This window comes from Phoca vitulina, unplaced genomic scaffold (assembly GCF_004348235.1).
Source record: "Phoca vitulina isolate PV1807 unplaced genomic scaffold, GSC_HSeal_1.0 scaffold1, whole genome shotgun sequence".
NCBI lineage: Eukaryota > Metazoa > Chordata > Mammalia > Carnivora > Phocidae > Phoca > Phoca vitulina.
The window spans coordinates 38,092,608-38,115,058 of NW_022589704.1; the positions used below are offsets into that span (position 1 = coordinate 38,092,608).

The following is a 22,451-nucleotide window of genomic DNA, read 5'->3' on the forward strand; positions in this document are numbered from 1 at the left end:
TTAATTCCACTATCACAGATGCAAGAAGTCTGTAACACTATATATTCACTCCTTACACTTTACCATCAAGTGCCCTGAAACAATAATTAGATGGAACCAGAACCAAAGACTGCAGCTGCCTGGGATATATATGTGAGAACTTACTACAGACATTGCTTAGGAGACGCTCAGAAGGCAATGGGAAAAGTATGCTCCACTGGTAACCAGTGAGCTTTGAAAAATTGAGCCAACTTTATTTTTATTTTTAAAATTTTAAACTAGTTAAATTCCCCTTTCTGATCCTATAACCTTCAGGGGTCACTGCCTAGATAGATAAGAATAGGCACTTGTTCCTTATATGTCCTTTCAGAAAAAGCTCCTTTATATGAAATACCCCTGGCTTTTTAATATATGTGCATATATGTAGAGATATATTCGTAAGTGCATACACCCGTGAGCACACACATGTAAATATGTCTCCTTATTCATAGTGGGATCACTCCAACAACTTTTGACTGAAGTTACAAATTACTCTCTGAGACTTTAACTTCTGCAGTTATTTACACATTAATAAATAAAAAGAAGTAAACCATATAAGAAAGAGAAAATTAGGCATAACTGCGGTCCTGGTTTGCCAATAAATGGCTCCCTGGAAGGCTCCAGCAGGACCACTTCCCATTTGTAACCGAAACTCAGACTTGGATGAACAAAGAAATTTCCCTGATTATTTTACTCCCTTTTCCTAAAAGAGCAATATCCCCCCAAAATAAAAAATATCAACATTATCATCTATAAAAAAAAAGTGGCCTTTACCTCACTGTTGTGCTGGGCATCTACAACCAGCATCCTGGCCTGCCACTGGTCCACTTCTGCCTCCAGCTTCTGCACCCTCTGTTGATTTAGAGCCCTAAAAATGGAAAGCGCAGGAAGAATGATTGCAGAAAAGAACCATCTAGGAATGATACCACTGGGAGTTACAGGGCACTCTTCTTCCAAGAAGCTCAAATAGCATACGTAGTAGAGATGCTCAGAGTATCTAAGACTTGGCAAGTGACAATTAGTAGCTTCAGCTTCAGGTTAAGAAATTAAGGCTCCCAGAGATTAAAAATTTGTCCCAGCTATGATTCAATTTGGCTTAATACATTAAGCTGTCAATACTTGTTAATGACTAACTTACGAGCTGGTAATTTTATACATATATACAAATCACTAGTACAAAAATATATCCCCTCTAGATGGATGGGCCTGTTGTTGACATTTTGCTTCTAAATACAACCACCTAGAATTTTATTGTGAATGGCAAGCAATTTTCAATACCATCCCCTTAACTTTTTAAGTTCAGGGATAACATATTTATAATATGTAAAAAATAAAAATAAGTACAATGGAGAATATAAAACTGGCATCTGTTCCCCCATAACACAGAGGGTATATGCACCATTAATATACACATTACAATATATTTCAGAGCAATTATTAAACTCAAACCATTTGTTTATTAACCTCAAGGGGAAACTTTTATGCAACTTGAAACATTCAAAGAAGGAGTTTACTCATAAAACATGGCTAGAAGTAGTTCTCAGAATTCCTCTAAAATAATTATTAATCTTTAAATAGGACACTAATAGGGGCACCTGGGTGGCTCAGTCGTTAAGCATCTGCCTTCGGCTCAGGTCATGATCCCAGGGTCCTGGGATCGAGCCCCGCATCAGGCTCCCTGCTCCGCGGGAAGCCCACTTCTCCCTCTCCCACTCCCCCTGCTTGCGTTTCCTCTCTCACTGTCTCTCTCTCCCTGTCAAATAAATAAATAAAATCTTTAAAAATAAATAAATAAATAAATAGGACACTAATATATAGATAATTCAAACTCAAGTAGGCACTTAGCTTTAGTTATCTAGACTAGACAACTATTATTCTGTAGACCCAAGAGTAGGTTTAAATGGTGTAGAAACAGGATGGGTAAAGCAGCAATATCACACACGAACTTCTAGAATACAACTCCTTTACATCACTACAAAATACGGGAATTTTCAATCTTTGAAAATCATGTTCATTGCTAATTCCAGATTCTCCCTAATTTTCTAGGTCTTTATGTTTTATAATATTGCGTTTCATTGAAGAGGTCTACATTTCACCATTTCTGAAACGTAAAGCTAAAATAGAGGACTTTACGAGTGTAGCATAGTAAAGGGGATGAATGGTCATATTCATACATTTAGTGAGTAGTAAAATAGGGAGAGGGAAATATGTCAAACTTTGGGTTGGAATTGGAAGAAAAACCTGTTCAGGACTGAAGGGAGGTCCTTGGTTCCAAACAAAAATCTCCCCTTGACTAAAGACTATCCAAATAAGCATGTTGGTTTACAAAGAACAGTGCGTTGCACAAAACCCCACTGGGCAGGAGGAATGGCCAGGATACAAGGGTGCGGCTGCGGGGGCAGCCAGCGTGCATCAGGCACGGCCTGGCAGGAGGCGGGGGACCCCGGGTGGAGGCTGTGGCTCCGGGCCGAGGCCTGTAGGTAAGAGCAGCTTGGGAAGTCGAGAGGCCGAGGTTAGTGCATTCACCATAAGATCTTGCTTTCCGGTCAAGTTCCTAGGATGCTTTCCTCAAACAGGGCCTAGTTCTTTAGTTTAGAGTGACTGTTCCTTGACTGCACGCCGCTCCTTACTATAATGCAGCAGACAGCTACACGCACAAAGACAGAAAAATAATCTCCAGTACCTTTCTTTCTTGAGGCCTGCAATCTCTGAATCCCTCCGCCCAAGCTCTATTTGTACTTTTTCCAGAGCACCTTGCATCTTACTGTGAGAAGCCAGCACATTCTCCAACATAATTGTAACCTTGCAGTTGTCTTCTTTAGCCTCTGCCAGTTGTCGCTGAAAGTTTCCCACCTAAGAGAAAATGAAACAAGACAAAGATATTTGATCCTTTCTGGTTATTCTGCTGTTGCTGAGTCCCATTACTTCTAGGCAAGAGTATGGAAAGCAAGCATGGGTAGAATGCTAAGAGGAACGGAAGCATGTTTATCTTGTTAAGATCTGAAGCTATTGTGACTTAGAGAAAAAGGAACACTAGACCCCACATCCTGTGGGGAACTGCAGTGCTTCCCCACAGCGGCCTCCCGCACGGCGTGCGTATTAACCAGAGGCAACAGCATCAACGACTGCCCGGTTCTCCATGTGCGTGTCCCAGGCTGGTCTGCTTGGTGAGCTCATGATGGGGCCAGAGGAGAACACACCTGAGAGCCATCAGAATTAAGTGACGTCTTAATAACACTTAAGTAGACAGTTTTTTGTTACCAAGGTCCCATGTGTTTCAACAGAAAAAAATTAGGACATTTTCTTTTAAGATTGGGAGTTAAGTGATGTGTTTTTAAGGCAAATACTTTGCAGCTCTTCTAAAGTTATCTTTAGGAAAAATAATCCACCTCTGATCAATCCTCATTCTTACTCAAGGGAACAAGAAATGAAGGAATAGGACTTGTGAAAGATTTCTTAAGCACCTCGTGTCAGTAACAAACTCTCACAAAGGACTGATGCCTTGCCTTCTTGTTCTCTCTGTCCTCCAAGGCCTCGAGGTCCCCTTTCAACCTCTGGCTCTCTTTCAGGGCTGCGTCCCGACACTTCATGGCTTGTGAGAGCTCCTCTTCATTCTTTTCAAGAATGGATTTCACCTTAGTAGAGAACAAAGCACTGTAAATCAGCAATTAGAATAAGACACAGCAATTTGGAAACCAAACTTAAAATGTTTAATTAAATACGCTTATCCACTATAATAAATCCACCAGCTTTATTGGCTATTTTTCCCTTTAAAGAAAACTACAAAGCAAAATAAAAAAAAAAAAAATCTGTGTCAGTAAACATGAGCAAACCTAATAGATGTCAATCTCCAGGAAAGTACAGGCTAAGTGATAAGGGAGATAAGACTATGAAGGTCAGATGTAATGGGGGGGGAAACAGATTATCATGGAATTTGAGAGTATAACAAATGCAGACTATAACAAAAGCAAAGACAAATAAATACTAAGTAGTGTCAAGAAAATAGTGTTAGAGTGCATCCTAATTAGAAGTATTAGTATTTTATATCCCTGAAATACTTTTAGTATATCTACGCAATCATTTCAAACGATCACACTATTTTAAATATTATTTTTTTAAAAAGTGTTGAAATAACTAGATTCATAGGATGTTGCAAAAGTAGCACAGAGTCTTATGTATTCTTCACCCTGCTTCTAATGGTGACATCTTACACTACTGTAATTCAACATCAAAATTGGGAAACGGACTTTGGCACATTATTGTTAACTAGCAGATTAAATGGACTACAGAACTTACTCCATTTTCCCTTTTTAAACCTGCATTCATCTGTGTGTGTGCATGCACAGAGCTCTATGTAATCTGATCCCATGAACGTTATTCACATGAACACCATCGCAATCAAGATACAGAACTGCCCCATCCCGCCACAAAAGAATCCACATGTGCTACTTCTTTGTACACACACTCTCCCAAACCCATCCCCTGCCCCGGGGCAAGTAATAATTTGTTCTAGACCTCCGTAGTTTTGTCATTTCAAGAATGTTGAACATTTTAATGTAATTAACTTTTGTATAGGTAATACGTTCACATTATCCTTTTTTAAACAGCATGACTGAGGTATGAATGACCTACAATAAGCTGTGTATATTTCAGGCATACAGTTCTGACATCTGTATAAACTGAAACCATAATCAAGATAATAAGCATTTCTATCATCTCAAAAGTTCTCTCATGCCTCTTTGTAATCTCCCCCTTCTGTCTCTCCTTGTTCCCCCACCTCCACACAAGGCAACTAGTCTGTTTTCTGTCATGATAGTTTTTATTTTCTAGAATTTTTTATAAATAGAATTATATTGTATGTACTCTTTTTTGAATGGCTTTCACTCAGCATAATTATTTTGAGATTCATTCCATCTTTTTCATGTATCAATAGTTCGATCCTTTCTGTTGCTGAACAGTATTCTATTGTAGGACATACCACAATTTACTCATCCATTCACCTTCTGGACACTTGCGTTGCTTCCAGCTTTAAGCTATTACAAATAAAGCTGCTGTGAATAGTTGTATACAAGACTTTGTATAGATTTATGCTTTATCTTTGGTAGATATGTAGGAGAGGAATGGCTGGGTTATACAGTAGTGTTTCGTTTTTAAAGAAACTACCAAACTATTTTTCAAAGTGGTTGTACCATTTGACATTCCCTTCAGCAGTGTGTGTGAGTCCCAGTTGCTCTGCATCTTCACTAACATTTGGTATGATCAGTTTTTCAGTTTTATACATTCTAATAGGTGTGTGGTACTATCTCACTGTGGTTTTAATTTGCATTTCCCTAATGACTGATGTTTAACATCTTTTCAAGTACTTAGTTATTATCCATGTATCTTTTTTTTCATTGAGTTGTTTTCTTCTTAATAAGTTTTGATAGTTTAATACATTCTGGAGACAAGGCCTTTATAAGATATGTGATTTACAACTATTTCCTCCCGCTCTACAGCTTATATCTCATTCTATTAATATTGCTGAAGAGCATAAGCTGTCGTATCTTTTTTTTCCCTTTATGGATCATGCTTTTGATGTCAAATCTAAGATATCTCTGAGTGATCCAAGATCACAAAGATTTCCTCCTATGTTTTCTTCTAGAAGTTTTACAGTTTTAGGTTTTACATTTAGGACTGATCCATTTTGAGTTCACTGATTTTTTTTTTTTAAAGATTTTATTTATTTGAGAGAGAGAGTGAGCACACAAGGAGGAACAGAGGGAAAGGGGCAAGCAGGGCTCAATCTCACGACCCTGAGATCATGACCTGAGCCAAAATCAAGAGACCAGCGCTTAACTGAATGAGCTACCCAGGTGCCCCTGAGTTAATTTTTACATATGGTGTGAGGTATGAATCATAGGCTTTTTGTTTTTGCATATGGATATCCAACTGCTCCAGCACCATTTGTTGAAAAGACCATTCTTTCTCTACCTTCACTTTTGTTGAAAATGAAATGTTCATAAAATTACTTTGAATAGGTGTCACATTATTAAGATACAAAAGGGTAAAGTGAAAAATTTCCCTGCCATCCAGTTTTCTTCCTCAAAAATAATGTTGCCAATTTATGATGCATTGTGGAGCTATTCTATGCATTACAAGTGAATATATATATATATATATATATATATATACACACACACACACACACACACTCACATATGTATATATTTTTTATCCTCCTACCCCTTTTACTACACAAATAGTAAAATACTATGTATACTCTTCTGAACCTTGACTGTTTTAATATAATACATATATACTATATACATATGTAGTATATACATACATATGTTCAAACAGTATTCCAAACCATGAATACACCATGATTTATTTAGCTAGTCTCTTACTGATGAAATTTTGGTTGCTTCCAGTCTTTTGCTATTAACAAACAGTACTTCAATAAATAATCTTGGAAGCATGTCATATGTATAAGCTGGTATATCTGTAGGAGAAAGTCCTAAAAGTATAACTGTGAGGTGAAATGATAGATACTAAATTGTCCTCCACAAGAAGTTGTAACATTTTACACTTCCAACAGCAACAAAAAACAGTATCTTTTCTCTACATCTTCTTCAACATTATTACACTCCCTTAAAACTTTTCACCTATAACATTTGAAATACTTTTTAAGGTTCCAAAAATATTACAAAGGATGTCAATTCACAGACTCTGAAAACCTACTCGATTTTGTTCTAGAAAGGGACTCAAGGAAGAATACAGTTTTTATAATTTTACCAATTTTTTAAGATACATATGAAAAGGCCACTAGCAGAAATGTTTACAGAAAAGATCTAAATAGTAGTCAACTCTAGAAGACAAACTATATAGTAATTTCTATTTTTAAATATCAAGCAAAGATGGATACTCTAAAAAGTTTTCTTTGGAAAATATTTTCCAATGTTCAAGTTCTTGGGGCTTTTATTAATGTATTTCTATTTTAAAAGCAGGCTTTATCTAAACATTTTACCATGAATATTAAGATTAGATATTTTGAATTTTAAAAAAATCAAAATCAGATTAAAAAAATCTCAATGGCTATTGTTAATCCAAATCTTTGTCTAAAAATTAGTTATGTGCTAGCCAAAATGATGGTTTCAATCTACATTGTCAGTTTTTCTTATTTGTGAAGAACCTAACTTCCTTGTTGTTACTCATACCTCCAAACATTATCTTTCTGGATTGTTACTACTTTTCTTCATTGTTGTATAAATCTGAAATTTCCTTATGACTTAATTTGTGGTCTTCACTTACCGAATCCCGTTTAAGAAAATTTGGTGATTCATTAATTAATGGTCTTGAAGCAAGAATGTCTATTTTACCTTCCAGTCTTCCCTCCATGGTTTTAATAGCATTCAAAAGAGTCTTTAGAGAGATTCTAGAGTCTCCAATCTCCTGAGAAGCTCTCATAGTAGTCAGAGTAGGTGCAAAGGTCACACGGCGTGCAGAGTTGGGAATAACACTGGGCAAACCAACTGACGAAGTTCTTTCCCTTACGTTGTTTACATGGGGCCTATAGCTTTCAAACAATTTCGAAGACGCAGGCCTCTCCGGAGATTTCCTTCTTCTTGGAGGCATCACCAATTAAAAACAGTAAAATGACTAAACCTAGAGTTATTTTTCAATGAGTGCTCCTTTTATGAGGAGGAACAACACAATACTCTAAATGAAGCTCTGATGGAAAATATACTTGAAAATGTGTTCCTTTGCTTTCAGAATGAAGAAATCACACTGTAAAGTTGTCCTAGTGAAGAAACAGACCTTCCTTAAATCGAATTCCCTGTAGGAGAGTGTATCTAATGAGGCCCCCTTTTCCAGTATAGTCAGATGGTTAGAACCCTAACAGTATTCTCTTTGAAGACACATTCTACCTCCTTGGTTACCAGTGGTATACAAACAAAAATATTATAGATACAGAAGTTAGACATACTGAGTATTTAAGATTTTTTTTTTTAAATTTCATACATGGTAAATCTAAATCGTTGAAATGAATCACTTTCTCTTGGTAACACATTCCTGGATTATTTTTCTTTTTTCTTTTCTCTCTTTTTTTTTAGGGACAAAGGACTTTATTTTCATGGCACAACAAACAGCATGGGCATCAGCATATTTTCATTCACTCCCTGAGTCCTAAGGGCAATACGAGGGCCAGATGGCACTAGCACACGCAATGAGTAGCATTAGAAAAGAGGAACCCTGAGTTTATGGAACTTGAATCTTCTATAATGGACAATAAGCATGCCTGCCCCTTGGTCAGGAGAGAGATGATGCCATCTCTGTCCCACAAGGCTATTTGCTATATATTCATTCTTGAAAAGAGTCCGAAACAAGAGGCAGTAAGTGTCACATGGAGAAGAACAAAGAATCATGGCAAGTTTTTTCTCAACAAAAAATAATTTTTACAGTTGGCCAAATTTGTAAGTCTGGAAACTACTGAATTAGATGTAATTCCTGAGAATAAGGAGAAAAGAAAAAGCAAGGAAGCAAACAAACAAACAAAAAAGAGGACAGTTATTTTGTGGGAGTGTGGGGAGGTGACAAAAATTCTTCCTGAGGTTCTATATCTGACTCCTAAGTAATTAACCAGCTCTTAAAGTTAGCTTTATATTGTGTCCTATTAATAGGAATAATGGCTTTAATTATTTTTCAACCATTAATTTATTGCCATAATGATTCTGAAGTGTAGCCTATAATAGTGTAAATGTTTTGGGTTATGTCATCTTTGTTGAGTAAGTGGCTTTGTACTACTGAATTTTGAATTCAAATTGATAATATTAGCATTTTTTGAAAAGGTATGATAATTTTACATTTTTGTTAAGTGTTCATCGAAATTTTCAAAACAATTTCAGAAATTTCTGTGAAAGAGGGAATGTGAATCTTGGGGAGAAAAAATAGGACCATTTACTACAAGCAGCTTACATGAAGTCGTCTTCTATGTAACTACTCTGATTATTTTTCTTCACTAAATATTTTGTTACATTGTTTGTCTTTCTCCATTCATGTGTTAAAATTTTATATGAACTACAAAATGTTTTCAGCCTCAGCAGCCACCACGGTGACAAGTAAGCACTTATACTAATGCCTCTTTCATGTGAGCTGTCTGGTGCAGGTGTATCTTGTTGGCACTGAGTTCTGAATTTGCCAATAATTATAAAACCGCTTCCTCTATGAAAGTGTTTCTCGATGCTTTCATTAAAATGATGCTCCCTATGAATGCTCACTCATAACATTATTTTGCTTCTGAAAGACATAACTTTTAATTCTATAATAAAGTTTATGAGTACATTCCTAAGCCTCCAATTAGAGCATAAATAAGTTGGAATGTCCCAGTCCTATTTCAGGCATCTTTTTTTCTCACAGTTCAGCAAAACCTTGTACATTGGGGTGTTTAAAAAATATTTGTGAATTGAGTCAAATGAGAGAATATTCATCTTTCTGGGACTATATGGTAAGGTGGGGAGAAAGGCATCAATTTCTTAAAACCTAATTAAAACAATATAACAGCAATCTGTTTTGTAGCTATTAATCACACCTGAGCATATTTGCTCTCTAGAGCCTTGTTCAACTTGCGTAGATGGTCATTCTGTGAACTGGTTTCAGTAAAAGAATGTAGTTGTTCTTCTAGCTGTTTAACTTTTATCTAGGGTAAAACAGAAGAATAATAAAATAAGGCTTATTAATTTTATGTGTATATATATTATTAATACATATACTCTAAAAGGATATATTATATATATACACACATATACATATACATACATATATACATGCACATACTCTAAAAGGATATATATGTTATACATATATACACACACACACACAAAACTCTAAAAAGAAAAATAAGATGTCATGAGTTTGGAAAAATCACAGAGAATCCTTAAAAGTTATAAAAGCAATCCCAAGTTTTTCTAATCATGTAAAGAACGCTATTTCAACTAACATAGCTATTTCAATAGCTTAAAGTAGGCTATAGCCATTTACATGTACGGAGATAACTAATTTGGTTTCTATTGCTTATGGGAACTCCAAATTAACATGACTCATGAATATAAAAGTGAGACTTTGTGGGTAATAATTTCAATTAAAAAATTGTGATATCTAACATTCAAAACACATTTTGAATATGGATAATTAGAATTGTCAATATGCAAGATGACAGTCTTGTTTTATTGACAGAATTATAAAAGTTGAATAAATGAAGTTCTTATACAATGAATTATACTTTAACACTAACTGAGAAAGATGACATATCTTTCTCTTTAAAGAAAATGATCATTTGGGGGAATGAAATCATTAATATTTACTCACTAACCTCCAAACTGTGTTTTTCCACATTTTCTTCCTATCCTACCCACCCTTTCATACAAACCAACAATTAACATTACTGAGCTTATCCCTGAATCAGAAAAAATTTCATCCAAAACTTTTTTATTTAAATCAACTTTTCCCCCTCTGTGTGTCTTGTTTCCTACCTGTAGAGGGTAAACACTTCTTGCCTATAGTTACTGGACACTTTCAGGAACTGTTAAAAATGTGATTGCTAATATTGGGTTTTTTCAAAGACTGCATAAAAACACATTCTGTCTCAGGATCTCTCTCCTGTTCCACTAAGCTGGATCCTTCTTTTATCTTTGCTTAACTCAACCTCTAGGTACACAGTAAAATGCTCTGAAACTTTTCAGATGGCATGTTCTCATTTATAAGCACTTTAATTTTTGTATTGTCTTATTTGGCATGATTTTTAATTCAGGACATTCATAGGGGAAAGAACACAGAAGCAAATACATTGTGCTGCCCCACAGAGATCTGGGTGGGTGGGGGGATTAAAATTCAAGCAGCTTCCAACACTAGCTTATCAGCTAGTCTCAGGAACAGCAATAACTTAGGTCAAGGTCTTTTGTTTATCATTCTTAACCCTTTTTAATAGTTTTACTATAAATGTATCCCTAAATAGTATATAGTATTATTTTATGAGACTGATCCATGTTAACACATGTCTCTATTATAGAGACTGCTTTCAAAACTGGTATAACTACTTTCAGGAGTAATTTAATAAACTCTAGTAAAATTCAACATCTGTAATCCTACAATCCAGGAATTCTCCTCTCAAGATTTATACTCAGCCTAGAGAATTTTTTTACATATGAGTACAAGGAGACATGTACAATAATTCATCACATTGGTGTTGTTTGTAAGCAATTGGAAACTGCCTAAATGTCCATCAATAGAAGAAAGGATAAATCTATTTTGGCATATTTATAAAATGGAATAGTACATTACATTGAAAATAAAGTTCAGACCATGTTTGAATCTGGGGCAGCAGTTTCTGACACAGTCTATATTCGCAGCTAAAACCCACTCTTTATACCAATCATTAAGTCAATTCTAAAATGTAATCTTTTATCAAATGATTCATAGGTAATATTTTAATCAATTATTCAATGTAGAGAGAACACAGAAGATTATTTTGATCATGTTTAGTATGCAGCTCTTCCTTTAAATTATCTTGCAAGAGTATTATGGTATAAGAGCATTTTCCCTTGGGTTGATGAAGTCAGTCCCTTTGGAATGTGCAAACCCAAGGTATGACATAAAAACACCATGAGTCAATAGTTTCAAGTGTTTCAGCTTTCAAAGACTATCAAAAACATTAAGCCCTTGTTGTAGGAATATGAGCAGAAAAAAGTTGTATTTTCCTTAAGATTCTGAGGATAACCTCTAAAGTATGTAATTGAGGTATAAAAGGTTAAATAGTAATCTATACACCCAGCCTGTAATGTTGACTAGCTTTCCTAATGAAAAGGAGATGAGAGGTATGCTTTCCCCTCCTCATTTTATAGGTGAAAGAGATGAAACTCAAACACAATCAAAAAACGATTAACAAAATGCCAGTAAGTACCTATCAAGAATTGCTTTAAATGTAAATGGACTAAGTGCTCCAATCAAACAACATAGGATGCAACCCAAGCACTTTTAAGAGGGAAGTGTACAGCAAGGCAAAAGAAAAATCTCACATAAACAACCTAACCTTACACCTAGAGGAGGTAGAAAAAGAAAAAGCCCAAAGTTAGCAGAAGGAAGGAAATAATAAAGACTAGAGCAGAAATAAACCAAAGAGAGACTGAAAAAATAGAAAAGATCAATGAAACCAAAAGCTGGTTCTTTGAAAAGATAAAACTGATAAACCTTTAGTCAAACTCATCAAGAAAAAGAGGACTCAAGTAAATAAAATCAGAAATGAAGGAGGAGAAATAAACACCATATCACAGAAATACAAAGGATTATAAGAGAATATGAAAAATTATATGCCAACAAACTGGACAACCTAGAAAACATGGATAAATTCCTAGAAACATACAATCTCCCCAGACTGAATCAGGGACAGAAAATTTGAACAGACTGATTACTAGTAATGAAATTGAATCAGCAATAAAAAAAATCCTAATAAACAAAAGTCAAGGATCAGATGACTTCACAGGTGACTTCTACCAAACATTTAAAGTAACAGGTTCTGGGGCACCTGGGTGGCTCAGTCAGTTGAGCATCTGCTTTCAGCTCAGGTCATGATCCTGGAGTTCTGGGATCAAGCCCTGCATCAGGCTCTCTGCTGAGCAGGGAGCCTGCTTCTCCCTCTGCCCCCTGCTCTTGCTCTCTATCTCAAATAAATAAGTAAAATCTTAAAATGAATAAATAAATAAATAAATAAAATAATAGGTTCTGCTGATACTTCTGTGGTTTACTGCCTACATTAAAAAAATTTTTATAGTTGACATACAATATTATATAATTTTCTCTGTCATTTATTTATTTCATAACTGGAAGTTTGTACCTCTTAATCCCCTTCACCTATTTCACCACCCCCCGCCCCTGACAACTACCAGTTCTCTGTATTTATGAATCTGTTTCTGATTTTTGGAAGTTTTTCTTCCTCTTCTATATTCTGGAATATTTGGGAATATTGAAAAAGAATGAAATCTTGCCATTTGGAATGACATAGATGGACTTAGAGGGTATTATGCTAAGTGAAATAAGTCAGAGAAAAACAAATACCATGTAATTTCACTTCTACGTGGAATCTAAAACAAAACAAATGAACAAAACACCAGAAACAGATTCATAAATACATGGCTGTCAGAGGTGGGGGGGAATGGATAGGTGAATTAGGTGAAGGGGATTAAGAGGTACAAACTTCCAGTTATGAAATAAGTGACAGGGATGAAAAGTACAGCATTGGGAATATTGTCAATAATGTTATAATAACTTTGTATGGTGACAGATGGTAACTACACTTATGGTAAGCATTTTGTAATGTACATAATTACTGATTCACTATGTTGTATGTCTAAAATTATATAATATTGTATGCCAACTATGTTTCAATTAAAAATAAAAAAATGTAGGCAGTACACCACAGTAGTGTTAGCAGCACTTCTTACTTTGTTTCCAGTAGACATCACAGATATTTTCATATCACATTAACAGTTACTGCAAATATCTTGAGAAGCTGTGCTTATCACTAGTTTGAAATTATAGTTTATAAAAACACTATTAGATCTTGTTATTGAATGCATTAAAAAAGAAACAAATATTAAAGTATCAATTATTTTTGAATATTTTGATAAATAGATTTTAAAAGAATTTTTTTTTTTAGAGAATGCACAGTGGGGTGCGGGGTGGAGAGGCAGAGGGAGAGGGAAGAGAGAATTTTTTTTTTTTTTTTAAGATTTTATTTATTTATTTGACAGAGAGAAAGAGCAAAAACAGGGGAAGTGGCAGAGGGAAAGGGAGAAGCCGGCTCCCCGCTGAGCAGGGAGCCAGACCTGCAGCTTGATCCCAGGACCCTGAGCCGATGCTTAACCAACTGAGCCACCCAGGCGTCCCTGGAAAGAGAGAATCTTAAGCAAGCTCCATGCCCAGCATGGAGCCCGACATAAGGCTTGATTTCACAACCCTGAGGGCCATGACCTAAGCCGAAATCAAGAGTCCAAAGTTAACCAACTGGGCCACCCAGATATCCCAGGAATTGAATTTTTTAAAAAAATATGAAATTCAAGAAAATTAAGACTTGCCCAAGGTTAAACAAATATAAATGATTATATTTAAATGTATCACTGACTCCAGAAAATATTAAAAGCACACAGACAGTGGCCAAATAGCCTTATTTTTCAGTGGACAACCTATTATTTCACAACCAACTTTACCAACTGCCTTTTACATATCTGGGCCGATCTGGTGTGCTAACCCTATAACAAGCTCCTGGAGCAAATGAGATGAGATTAACACTGACATGCTTTACATGTCTGTAGTGAGATTACTTAATCAAATCAGCTCTAACTGGACTTCACTTCATACCATTTAATCCAGTGGTCCTCAAGTATGGTTGCATATTAGAATCACTGGGGAGCTTAAAAAGCACTGAAGCCTAGGACCTATTCCCTGAGATTCTGATCTAATTGTTCTGGGGGGCAAGCCTTGTCATGGGGATTTTTCCCCTTGTATTTTATAGATAAACAGAAAAATTGAAAGAATTTTACTGTGAATGTGAATACCCTCACCATCCAAATTCTACCATTAATTTTTTTATACCTGCTTATCACATACCAATTCACCTATCAATTTCCTCTATTGATCCACCAAACTATTTTTTTTTTCTGATTCATTTCAAAGTAAATGGCAGACATCATACACTTCCCAGAATGAGGTGTTTAAAAAATTCCTCAAGTTGTAATGTGTAGCTAAGGCTGTGACCCATTTATTCAGACTTCAGCATTTCTGCTGGAGTTGGTTATCAATGGCAAGCTTCTTGCTCTGCAGGTACTATAGGGATAAACCCCACAGGAAGCAAAACAGTATCCCATTCACTCAAGTCTATTGCCTTTGAGTCCCAATTTCCAGGGTTATTTCTTTTTAAGAATATTACAAAATTCCAGCAAAAAAAGAGAGCATAGGCTGTCTACATTCTCAGCGAATGACCATGCATAAAACAATTATAATACAACTTCAAATAGTCACAGAATGGGCTTTGGTTTCATAATTTTAACTTTCAGTATTATATTACAGATATGTGAATAGAAGTCATCTGGATTTTATTTAATAAGGCAACAAACTTAGGGGGGGTTCAAAAACTTTGGTCCAAAGTTACAGAATTTCTCAAAACCTGGCAATATTTAACTTGACAACTGTGATTAAAAAATTACACAACACAAATCAGAAAATAAAACCTCATACCTGGAGTTTTCCCTTTTCATAGGCCAGTTTATTTTTACTCTCAGTAATTTTTCCCAAAGCCTTTTCCACTTGCTGTTGGGCAAGCTGACAAAGCAAACACAGGTATCAGTACCTAGGCATAGAATGGAATAACCATTTTCTGAACAAGTATTCATACCCTTATCATTTCTACAGTGACAAAACCAGGATTCATATTTATTTGCCTCTGCTGCCTCTTAGTTTTTCCCTAGAGTGACTAGTCTTTCTATACAACCTACCCCAAAATTATGCACATTCAATATAAAAATTTATATCCAATATGAAGCATCAGTAGGTTAACTATTATGGCCATCTGAGTATTTGTCCTATCAGAGCAGTATTTATTTCATACATTAATTATACATATTCATACATTGTTTCTCAAAGTTTCTTTTTTTTTTTTTAAAGATTTTATTTATTTATTTATTTGAGAGAGAGAGAATGAGAGACAGAGAGCATGAGAGGGAGGAGGGTCAGAGGGAGAAGCAGACTCCCTGCCGATCCCGGGACTCCAGGATCATGACCTGAACCGAAGGCAGTCGCTTAACCAACTGAGCCACCCAGGCGCCCCAAAGTTTCTTTTTTTTAAGAGAGACAGCAGCACGACAGAGTACAAGGGGGGAGTGGGCAGAGGGAGAGGGAGAGAGAGAATCTTAAGTAGGCTCTGTGCAGAGCCCAACATGGGGCTTGATCTCAAGATCCTGAGATCATGACCTGAGCTGAAAGTCGGACGCTTAACTGACTGAGCCATCCAGATGCCCCATTAAAGTTTCACTTTTAATCACTATGTGTGGTTCCCACTAAGGCAAAGGAAAATATTTTTTAAAAGCATTCAGACCAAAAAAGTATTGGTTTCAAAATAACCTAAGAGAAATATAGACTGTTATCAATAAATAGGCGGCTAATAACAATATATTATCATAAAGTTAATCATCAATTTTCTGTCAGTGGAAATCCCCCTTTCCCACAATACTTTCTATTTTGGAAACTGAGGCAAAAACATTCCATGAACACAACATTTGGGATTATGTTTTGACTAAGTCTTCAGCAAAAATAAATGACAAGGGTGGCCAATGATGTTACAAAAACAAAGCTATACCATAACCATAAAAGCTTAGTTACTTAGAATTCAATTCTAAAGTCTATAAACTGAGGTGCCCAATGTACTGTAAAGTGCAGATTCAGTGTATAAAACACCAAGAGCTAGATTTAACCTAAAATATGCTAGCTGTAACAAACAGAGATAACTGCTTGCCTTTTTGGAATATGAAAAGGGTTTTTTTTGCAGTAACTTAGATGATCTGGGTCTCTTACAAAAGGTGTCCAGGAATTTTTTTAAATAATGGCACTTTTACCTCAATAAAATTCCCTCTTTTAAGCAAAGGTATACAGAAATTCTATTAATCTGTTAAGTATACTTTAAAAATAATCTTCCCTTTTTTTGGTCACCTAAGAGAATGCTAATGCAGTGGTAAGTGTAAAGTGTCTAAGCAAAATCAAAATGTGATTAATATTTGACACAAGGTCACTTAAATTCACAACAAAGAAAGAAATTGTTCTAGTTGCTAAAGGAAAGCAGATATTAAGGCAGTAATTTAAATTATTGTTTCCAGATTATTATTATTATTATTTTTTTAAAGATTTTATTTATTTATTTATTAGAGAGCAAGCGAGAGAGAAACAGCATGAGAGGGGAGAGGGTCAGAGGGAGAAGCAGGCTCCCCGCTGAGCCGGGAGCCCGATGTGGGACTCGATCCCAGGACCCTTGGATCATGACCTGAGCCGAAGGCAGTCGCTTAACCAACTGAGCCACCCAGGCGCCCTGTTTCCAGATTATTTAAATAGGCCTTATATTAAAGAGAATCAATGGAAGACCAGAAATTAGAGAGCACTTGAATGAGTGAACTGAGTTGTGGAAGGCCAAACAGAGATTAACCTTTGCTTAAATAATCTTGTCAATATACTACAAAGGTTATTAATATGCAAAGCAAAATAGAAACTGGAGAATCATTTGAGAATTACCATACAAAGAAAAATGCTAATGGTTAGAATATGCATTTTAACTGATTCAAAAATATCACTACTTGGAAAAAGCAGGAAGCAAACAGAATTATCTTAAGATATGAAAGAAAGGTTGACAAGGATTCAACTGTAAGCCACAGAATGATTTCTAAAATCATTTTTAAATTTTAGGTGAGCTGACCCTACTCAGCGGGGACTCTGCTTCTCCCTCTCCCCCTGCTCGTGCTTGCTCTCTCTCTCTCAAATAAATAAAATCTTTTAAAAAAAATTTAGATAAGCTGTGAAAGTTAGCAGAAGCTGTTAGAATACATAAAGCCAACAGATACTAGCATCTTGTTAAAGCTATTTTATAGGCAGACTGTAAGCAGGGATTTTTTTTTTAAGTAATCTCTATACCCAACATGGGGCTTGGACTCACAACCCCGAGATCAAGAGTTGCATGCTCTACTGACTGAGCCGTCAGGCACTCCTGTAAGCAGGAACTTTATCCAAATATTTAACAACTAGGGGTGCCTGGGTGGCTCAGTCGGTTAAGTGTCTGCCTTTGTCTTAGGGTCATGATCCTGGGGTCCTGGGATCGAGCCCCACATTGGGCTCCCTGCTCAGGGAGGAGCCTGCTTCTCCCTCCCTTCCCTGCTCAGTGTTCTCACTCGCTATCTCTGTCTCTTGCTCTCAAATAGATAAAATCTTTTAAAAAAATATTTAACAACTAGTTTGCACGGGCCACAGCAAACAGAACCAACTTTGACACCTGCCCAACTGTACACTGACTGAATGTCATCCTAGTTTTAAGAAATACATTTATTTATTTATTCTTAAGATTTTATTTATCTGAGAGAGAGAAGAAATACAGTTAATTCATTTTTTAATGATTTCAAATCATTAAAGTCCTAGTTGTGTAGGGAACTGTATTTCTGTCTAGTGCTATCATTTGAAATCGAGAAGTGAGGAGAATAGTTATTTAACTTGAACTCAGGAATAGTAAGCTTCCCCCATTTTCATCATTCCTCACTATGGTTCCCTGAATGACTGCCTGTGGTGAGAGACTTATACCATCATTAAAGGCCAAAATAAAAACAAACCCAAAATCAGTGTGAAGAAGAAAAAAAAGAATACTGTTTAAACATGGATAAAGTAAGCTAGGCCCCGTGATGAGCACTTTACACACAATATGACATTTAATCCTCATATCCTGGCAAGATAGACATGACCCTCCTTATGTTCCACTGAATTAATCTTTCTCAAATACCTATTATGTATTAAGTGCTATGTTAGGTAAGGGAGTATAAAGATAAGTAACTACAGTTCTTGCATTAGAAGAGAGTGAAGGCAGATACATAATTCTAATCAATTTCTAATCAATGAAATTATTATTTTGATATGTATATGCACAGCATGCTGTGGGAACCCCATGGTTAGGGGGGATCTCCTTAGTCCCAAAGTCCATAGAGGTTAAGGCCTGCACAAGTCACACAGTAAATGGAACCAAGGGTTGAAACCAGGTCTGTCTGAATTCAAATCTGTGGTGTGGCATATGTAACACACACTCATAAGCATTATCTCCAAAATCCAGTAAGAGGTTATTTTAGAAGGTAGTTCTTATTGAGAAGTTCAAGTGTTAATTCCCAAAGAACAAAAATACACTGCCAACATTGAATGGTGATAGGTTTAACGATATTGCTGAGATTAAAAAAAAAAAAAAACAAAAAAACCCCCTGACACCTCAACCGCATTTCTCAAGATTCATACAGCCAACAGGAGGGCTTCCAGGCAGGCGTGGTCAGAGAAAATTCTATGTGGAAACACAGAACTGCAAGATGGAATTGAGGTTTGTTTTATCACTGAGAGACCTTAAGAGGTGCTATGAGCAGGCAAGAATCAACACTGACTGATCAAATCATTGGCAGGATCTGTCAAAATCACTATTAGGATGAGGTTACAGGCCTACTCACTGGCAGAGGGGGATGAAAGAATCAGGAAGACTGAGATGTGGTCTTCCAGAGGGACCAGAAGCAGGTGGATTGATATGCCCAGCTGATGCATGGCCAATGAGCAAGTAGAGGACATGGATAAATCTTTAATCTTGGGGGAGGGAGTATTGGTCTGAGATAGTACCAGGAATTAGAGCTAATGCACCTTGTTGCTGTAATAGCAACTTAAAGGCCTTTTTTCTGGGATGGTTCAGATACTAAAATTTCAATAAATGCTAGTTATCTGCTACATGCTTTACATGTATTAACATACTTAATCCTCAGACAACTTCCTAATAATGGTATTATTTTCCCCACTTTGACAGATTAAGAAACTGAAGCTCAGAGAGGTCACAGCCAAAATTGAAACATAGGCAGTCTGGCTCTAAAGCTATGAAAATGTAATGGATTTAGACTTACTCTCTACATAGTTGAAGTAATGAGCAGCTTATGACAGAGGTTGAAAGAATTTAACTCAGATTAAGACAGACTCACATCGGAGCCTTCTCTGCAATTTTCAAAGGTGATCTGCATTCTATAGAAACAATTTTTTTTTTCAAGTACTCAAAAGCACACAGGAAAACTCATTAGCTGCTTAACAGAATGATCATCTCTTTAAATACCTTTCACTGAGAGATGTTTTACAAACTCTACCATTTATTTGTTTTGCACTGACCTTGTCAAACAGCTTTTAGAAATTGTACTTATTACTGATTACCTAATAGAACTGTCAGACAAGGAAAAGAAAAATATATAAGTTTCTTCCTCATAATTTATGGAAGAGGAAATATTTTAAAACATTATAAATATTTGTGCTTTTCAGTATTATAGATCATCTGTGGAGGCAGATGTTTAATAGCTGCCTTAAATTCTTGTTTTCTTAAATCTTTTATTGTTTGAGTACTCATAAGGCTCTCTGCTATATTAAGCCTGAGTTATCCAGGACTTAATAATTATTAAAACGCAAACAAATGAAGAAAACCCATCTTCTGACTTCTGATTTTTAAAAAACTCATCAGGCATTAATTCCTAATTTAGACTGACCTTTTTATACCCACCCCATTGTAATCAGAAGTGACTTGCTGAAGTTCTAGGGAAGCCATTTGTTCCGCCAGGTGCTTATTCTTTTCCTCTAGAGTCTGCAGGTTGTGGGTTAATGCATTTATATCTACCTTTGAAACACAAAAGGAGAAAAGAAATCTATTTATGCTAGATCCAAAAATATTATCTTATTTTAAAAATGACATTTTTAACTGTAATTTAGAAGTTATTGTATGAACATGTCCTCCTGTCTCTAAATGCAGGGATTTGTAGTCTGATAGCTCTGATGATTTTGTAAACTTTTTTCTTTTCTTTTAAAAATTTTCAGCTTTTCTAGTTGTCTTCAGCAGGAGGGCTATGACAAATTACATTGTTCACATTTACTAGAAGTAGAAGACCTTCTGGTACTTGGTATTTACTTAAATATTAATTTAAGCTTATGAACATAGATGCAGAAAGCCTCCACCAAATACTAGTAAAATGATTTCAGCAATATATAAAAAGGATAACAAGCCAGGACTAAGTTTATCCCAGCAACACAAAGCTTGTTGAACATTCAAAATTAATTAGTATAATTCACTACCATCAATAAATTAGAGAAGAAAAAATGTATGACCATCTCAATAGATGCAGAAAAAGCATTTCACAAAACTCAACATTACTTCATGATAAAAACTCAGCAATCTGGAAATGAAAGGGAACCATCTTTACCTGATGAAGTGTATGTATAAAAAACCTACAACTAATATCAATCTTAATAGTAAAAGACTTGAATGTTTCCCCCTAACACTGGGAAAAAAGCAAGGATATTTACTCTCACTATTCCTGTTCATTATCATACAGAAGGCTATAGCTGATGCAATAAGGCAAGAAAAAGTACAATAGACCTAAAGATTGGAAATGGAGAAATAAAAATATCTCTACTTACAACAGATATGATCATCTACATAGGAAATCCCACAAAAGTGTACAAAAAAGATACCAGAATAAGTGACTTTAGTAAAGTTGAAGGATACAAGGGATGCAACTCAATTGTATTTCTATATACTAGCAATAAACAATTGGAAATTTCTTAAAAGTATGCCTTTTGTAATAGTATCAAAACCCATGAAATTCTTTGGTACAAATCTAAAAAAAAATATGTCCAATATTCAATATGCTCAAAATTATAAAATACTGGTAAGAGAAATTAAAAACCTAAATAAAATGGAGCGATATATCACATTCGTGAATAAGATCAATTGCTAAAATGTAAATTCTCTCTAATCCCAATTAAAATTGTGTGGGCCTGGACCAGGTCCACTCTTTGGTGGGGCCTGGACTTAGGGCTAGAAAAATATGCCCTAGAATAAAGACTAAAGGGAGTTCTTCAGGCTGAAATAAAAGGCTATTAGACAATAACTGGAATTCACATAAAGAAAGAATACAGCTACTCAGTAAAGGTAGCAACATGAGTACATATAAAAGGTGTTTATGTCTGTAACTCTCTTTATTACCCATAACTCAAAATTATATAGTAAAAGAAAGAATAAGGGAATTTAAAAAGTACACTAGAAGTATCTTAACACAGAAGGCAGCAGTAATGGAGAGAGAGAGGAATAAAAAGCATATAAGACAAAAAAAATAAATAAAGAGTAAAGTGGCAGACGTAAATCCTACCTTATCAGTAATTATGATAAATATAAATGGATTAAACACTCCACCAAAAAAAAAGCAGAGACAGGCAGAATGAATTTTTTAAAAGATCCAACTGTATGCTGTTTATAAAAGACACATTTTATTTATTTATTTATTTTAAATTTTATTATGTTATGTTAGTCACCATACAATACATCATTGGTTTTTGATGTTGTGATCCATGATCCATTGTTTTCGTATAACACCCAGTGCTCCATGCAGTACGTGCCCTCCTTAATACCCATCACCGGGCTAACCAATCCCCCCTCCCCTCTAAAACCCTGTTTGTTTCTCAGAGTCCATAGTCTCTCATGGTTCATCTCTCCCTCCAATTTCCCCCCCCCATTTTTCCCTTCCTTCTCCTAATGTCCTCCATGTTATTCCTTACGTTCCACAAATAAGTGAAACCATATGATAATTGACTTTCTCTGCCTGACTTAT

The 22,451-nt window shown here is 35.6% G+C and overlaps 1 protein-coding gene across 1 annotated transcript in view; it reads right to left on the minus strand.

Moving 5' to 3' along the window:
* The window catches only part of CCDC150 (coiled-coil domain containing 150), a 76,494-nt gene that overhangs the window by 13,725 nt on the left and 40,318 nt on the right, over nt 1–22,451 (minus strand). The window contains 7 exon segments of the mRNA XM_032416962.1: nt 793–886; nt 2,702–2,871; nt 3,525–3,653; nt 9,137–9,217; nt 9,587–9,694; nt 15,283–15,366; nt 20,351–20,464. Of these exon segments, the coding sequence (XP_032272853.1) occupies nt 793–886; nt 2,702–2,871; nt 3,525–3,653; nt 9,137–9,217; nt 9,587–9,694; nt 15,283–15,366; nt 20,351–20,464 (780 nt within the window).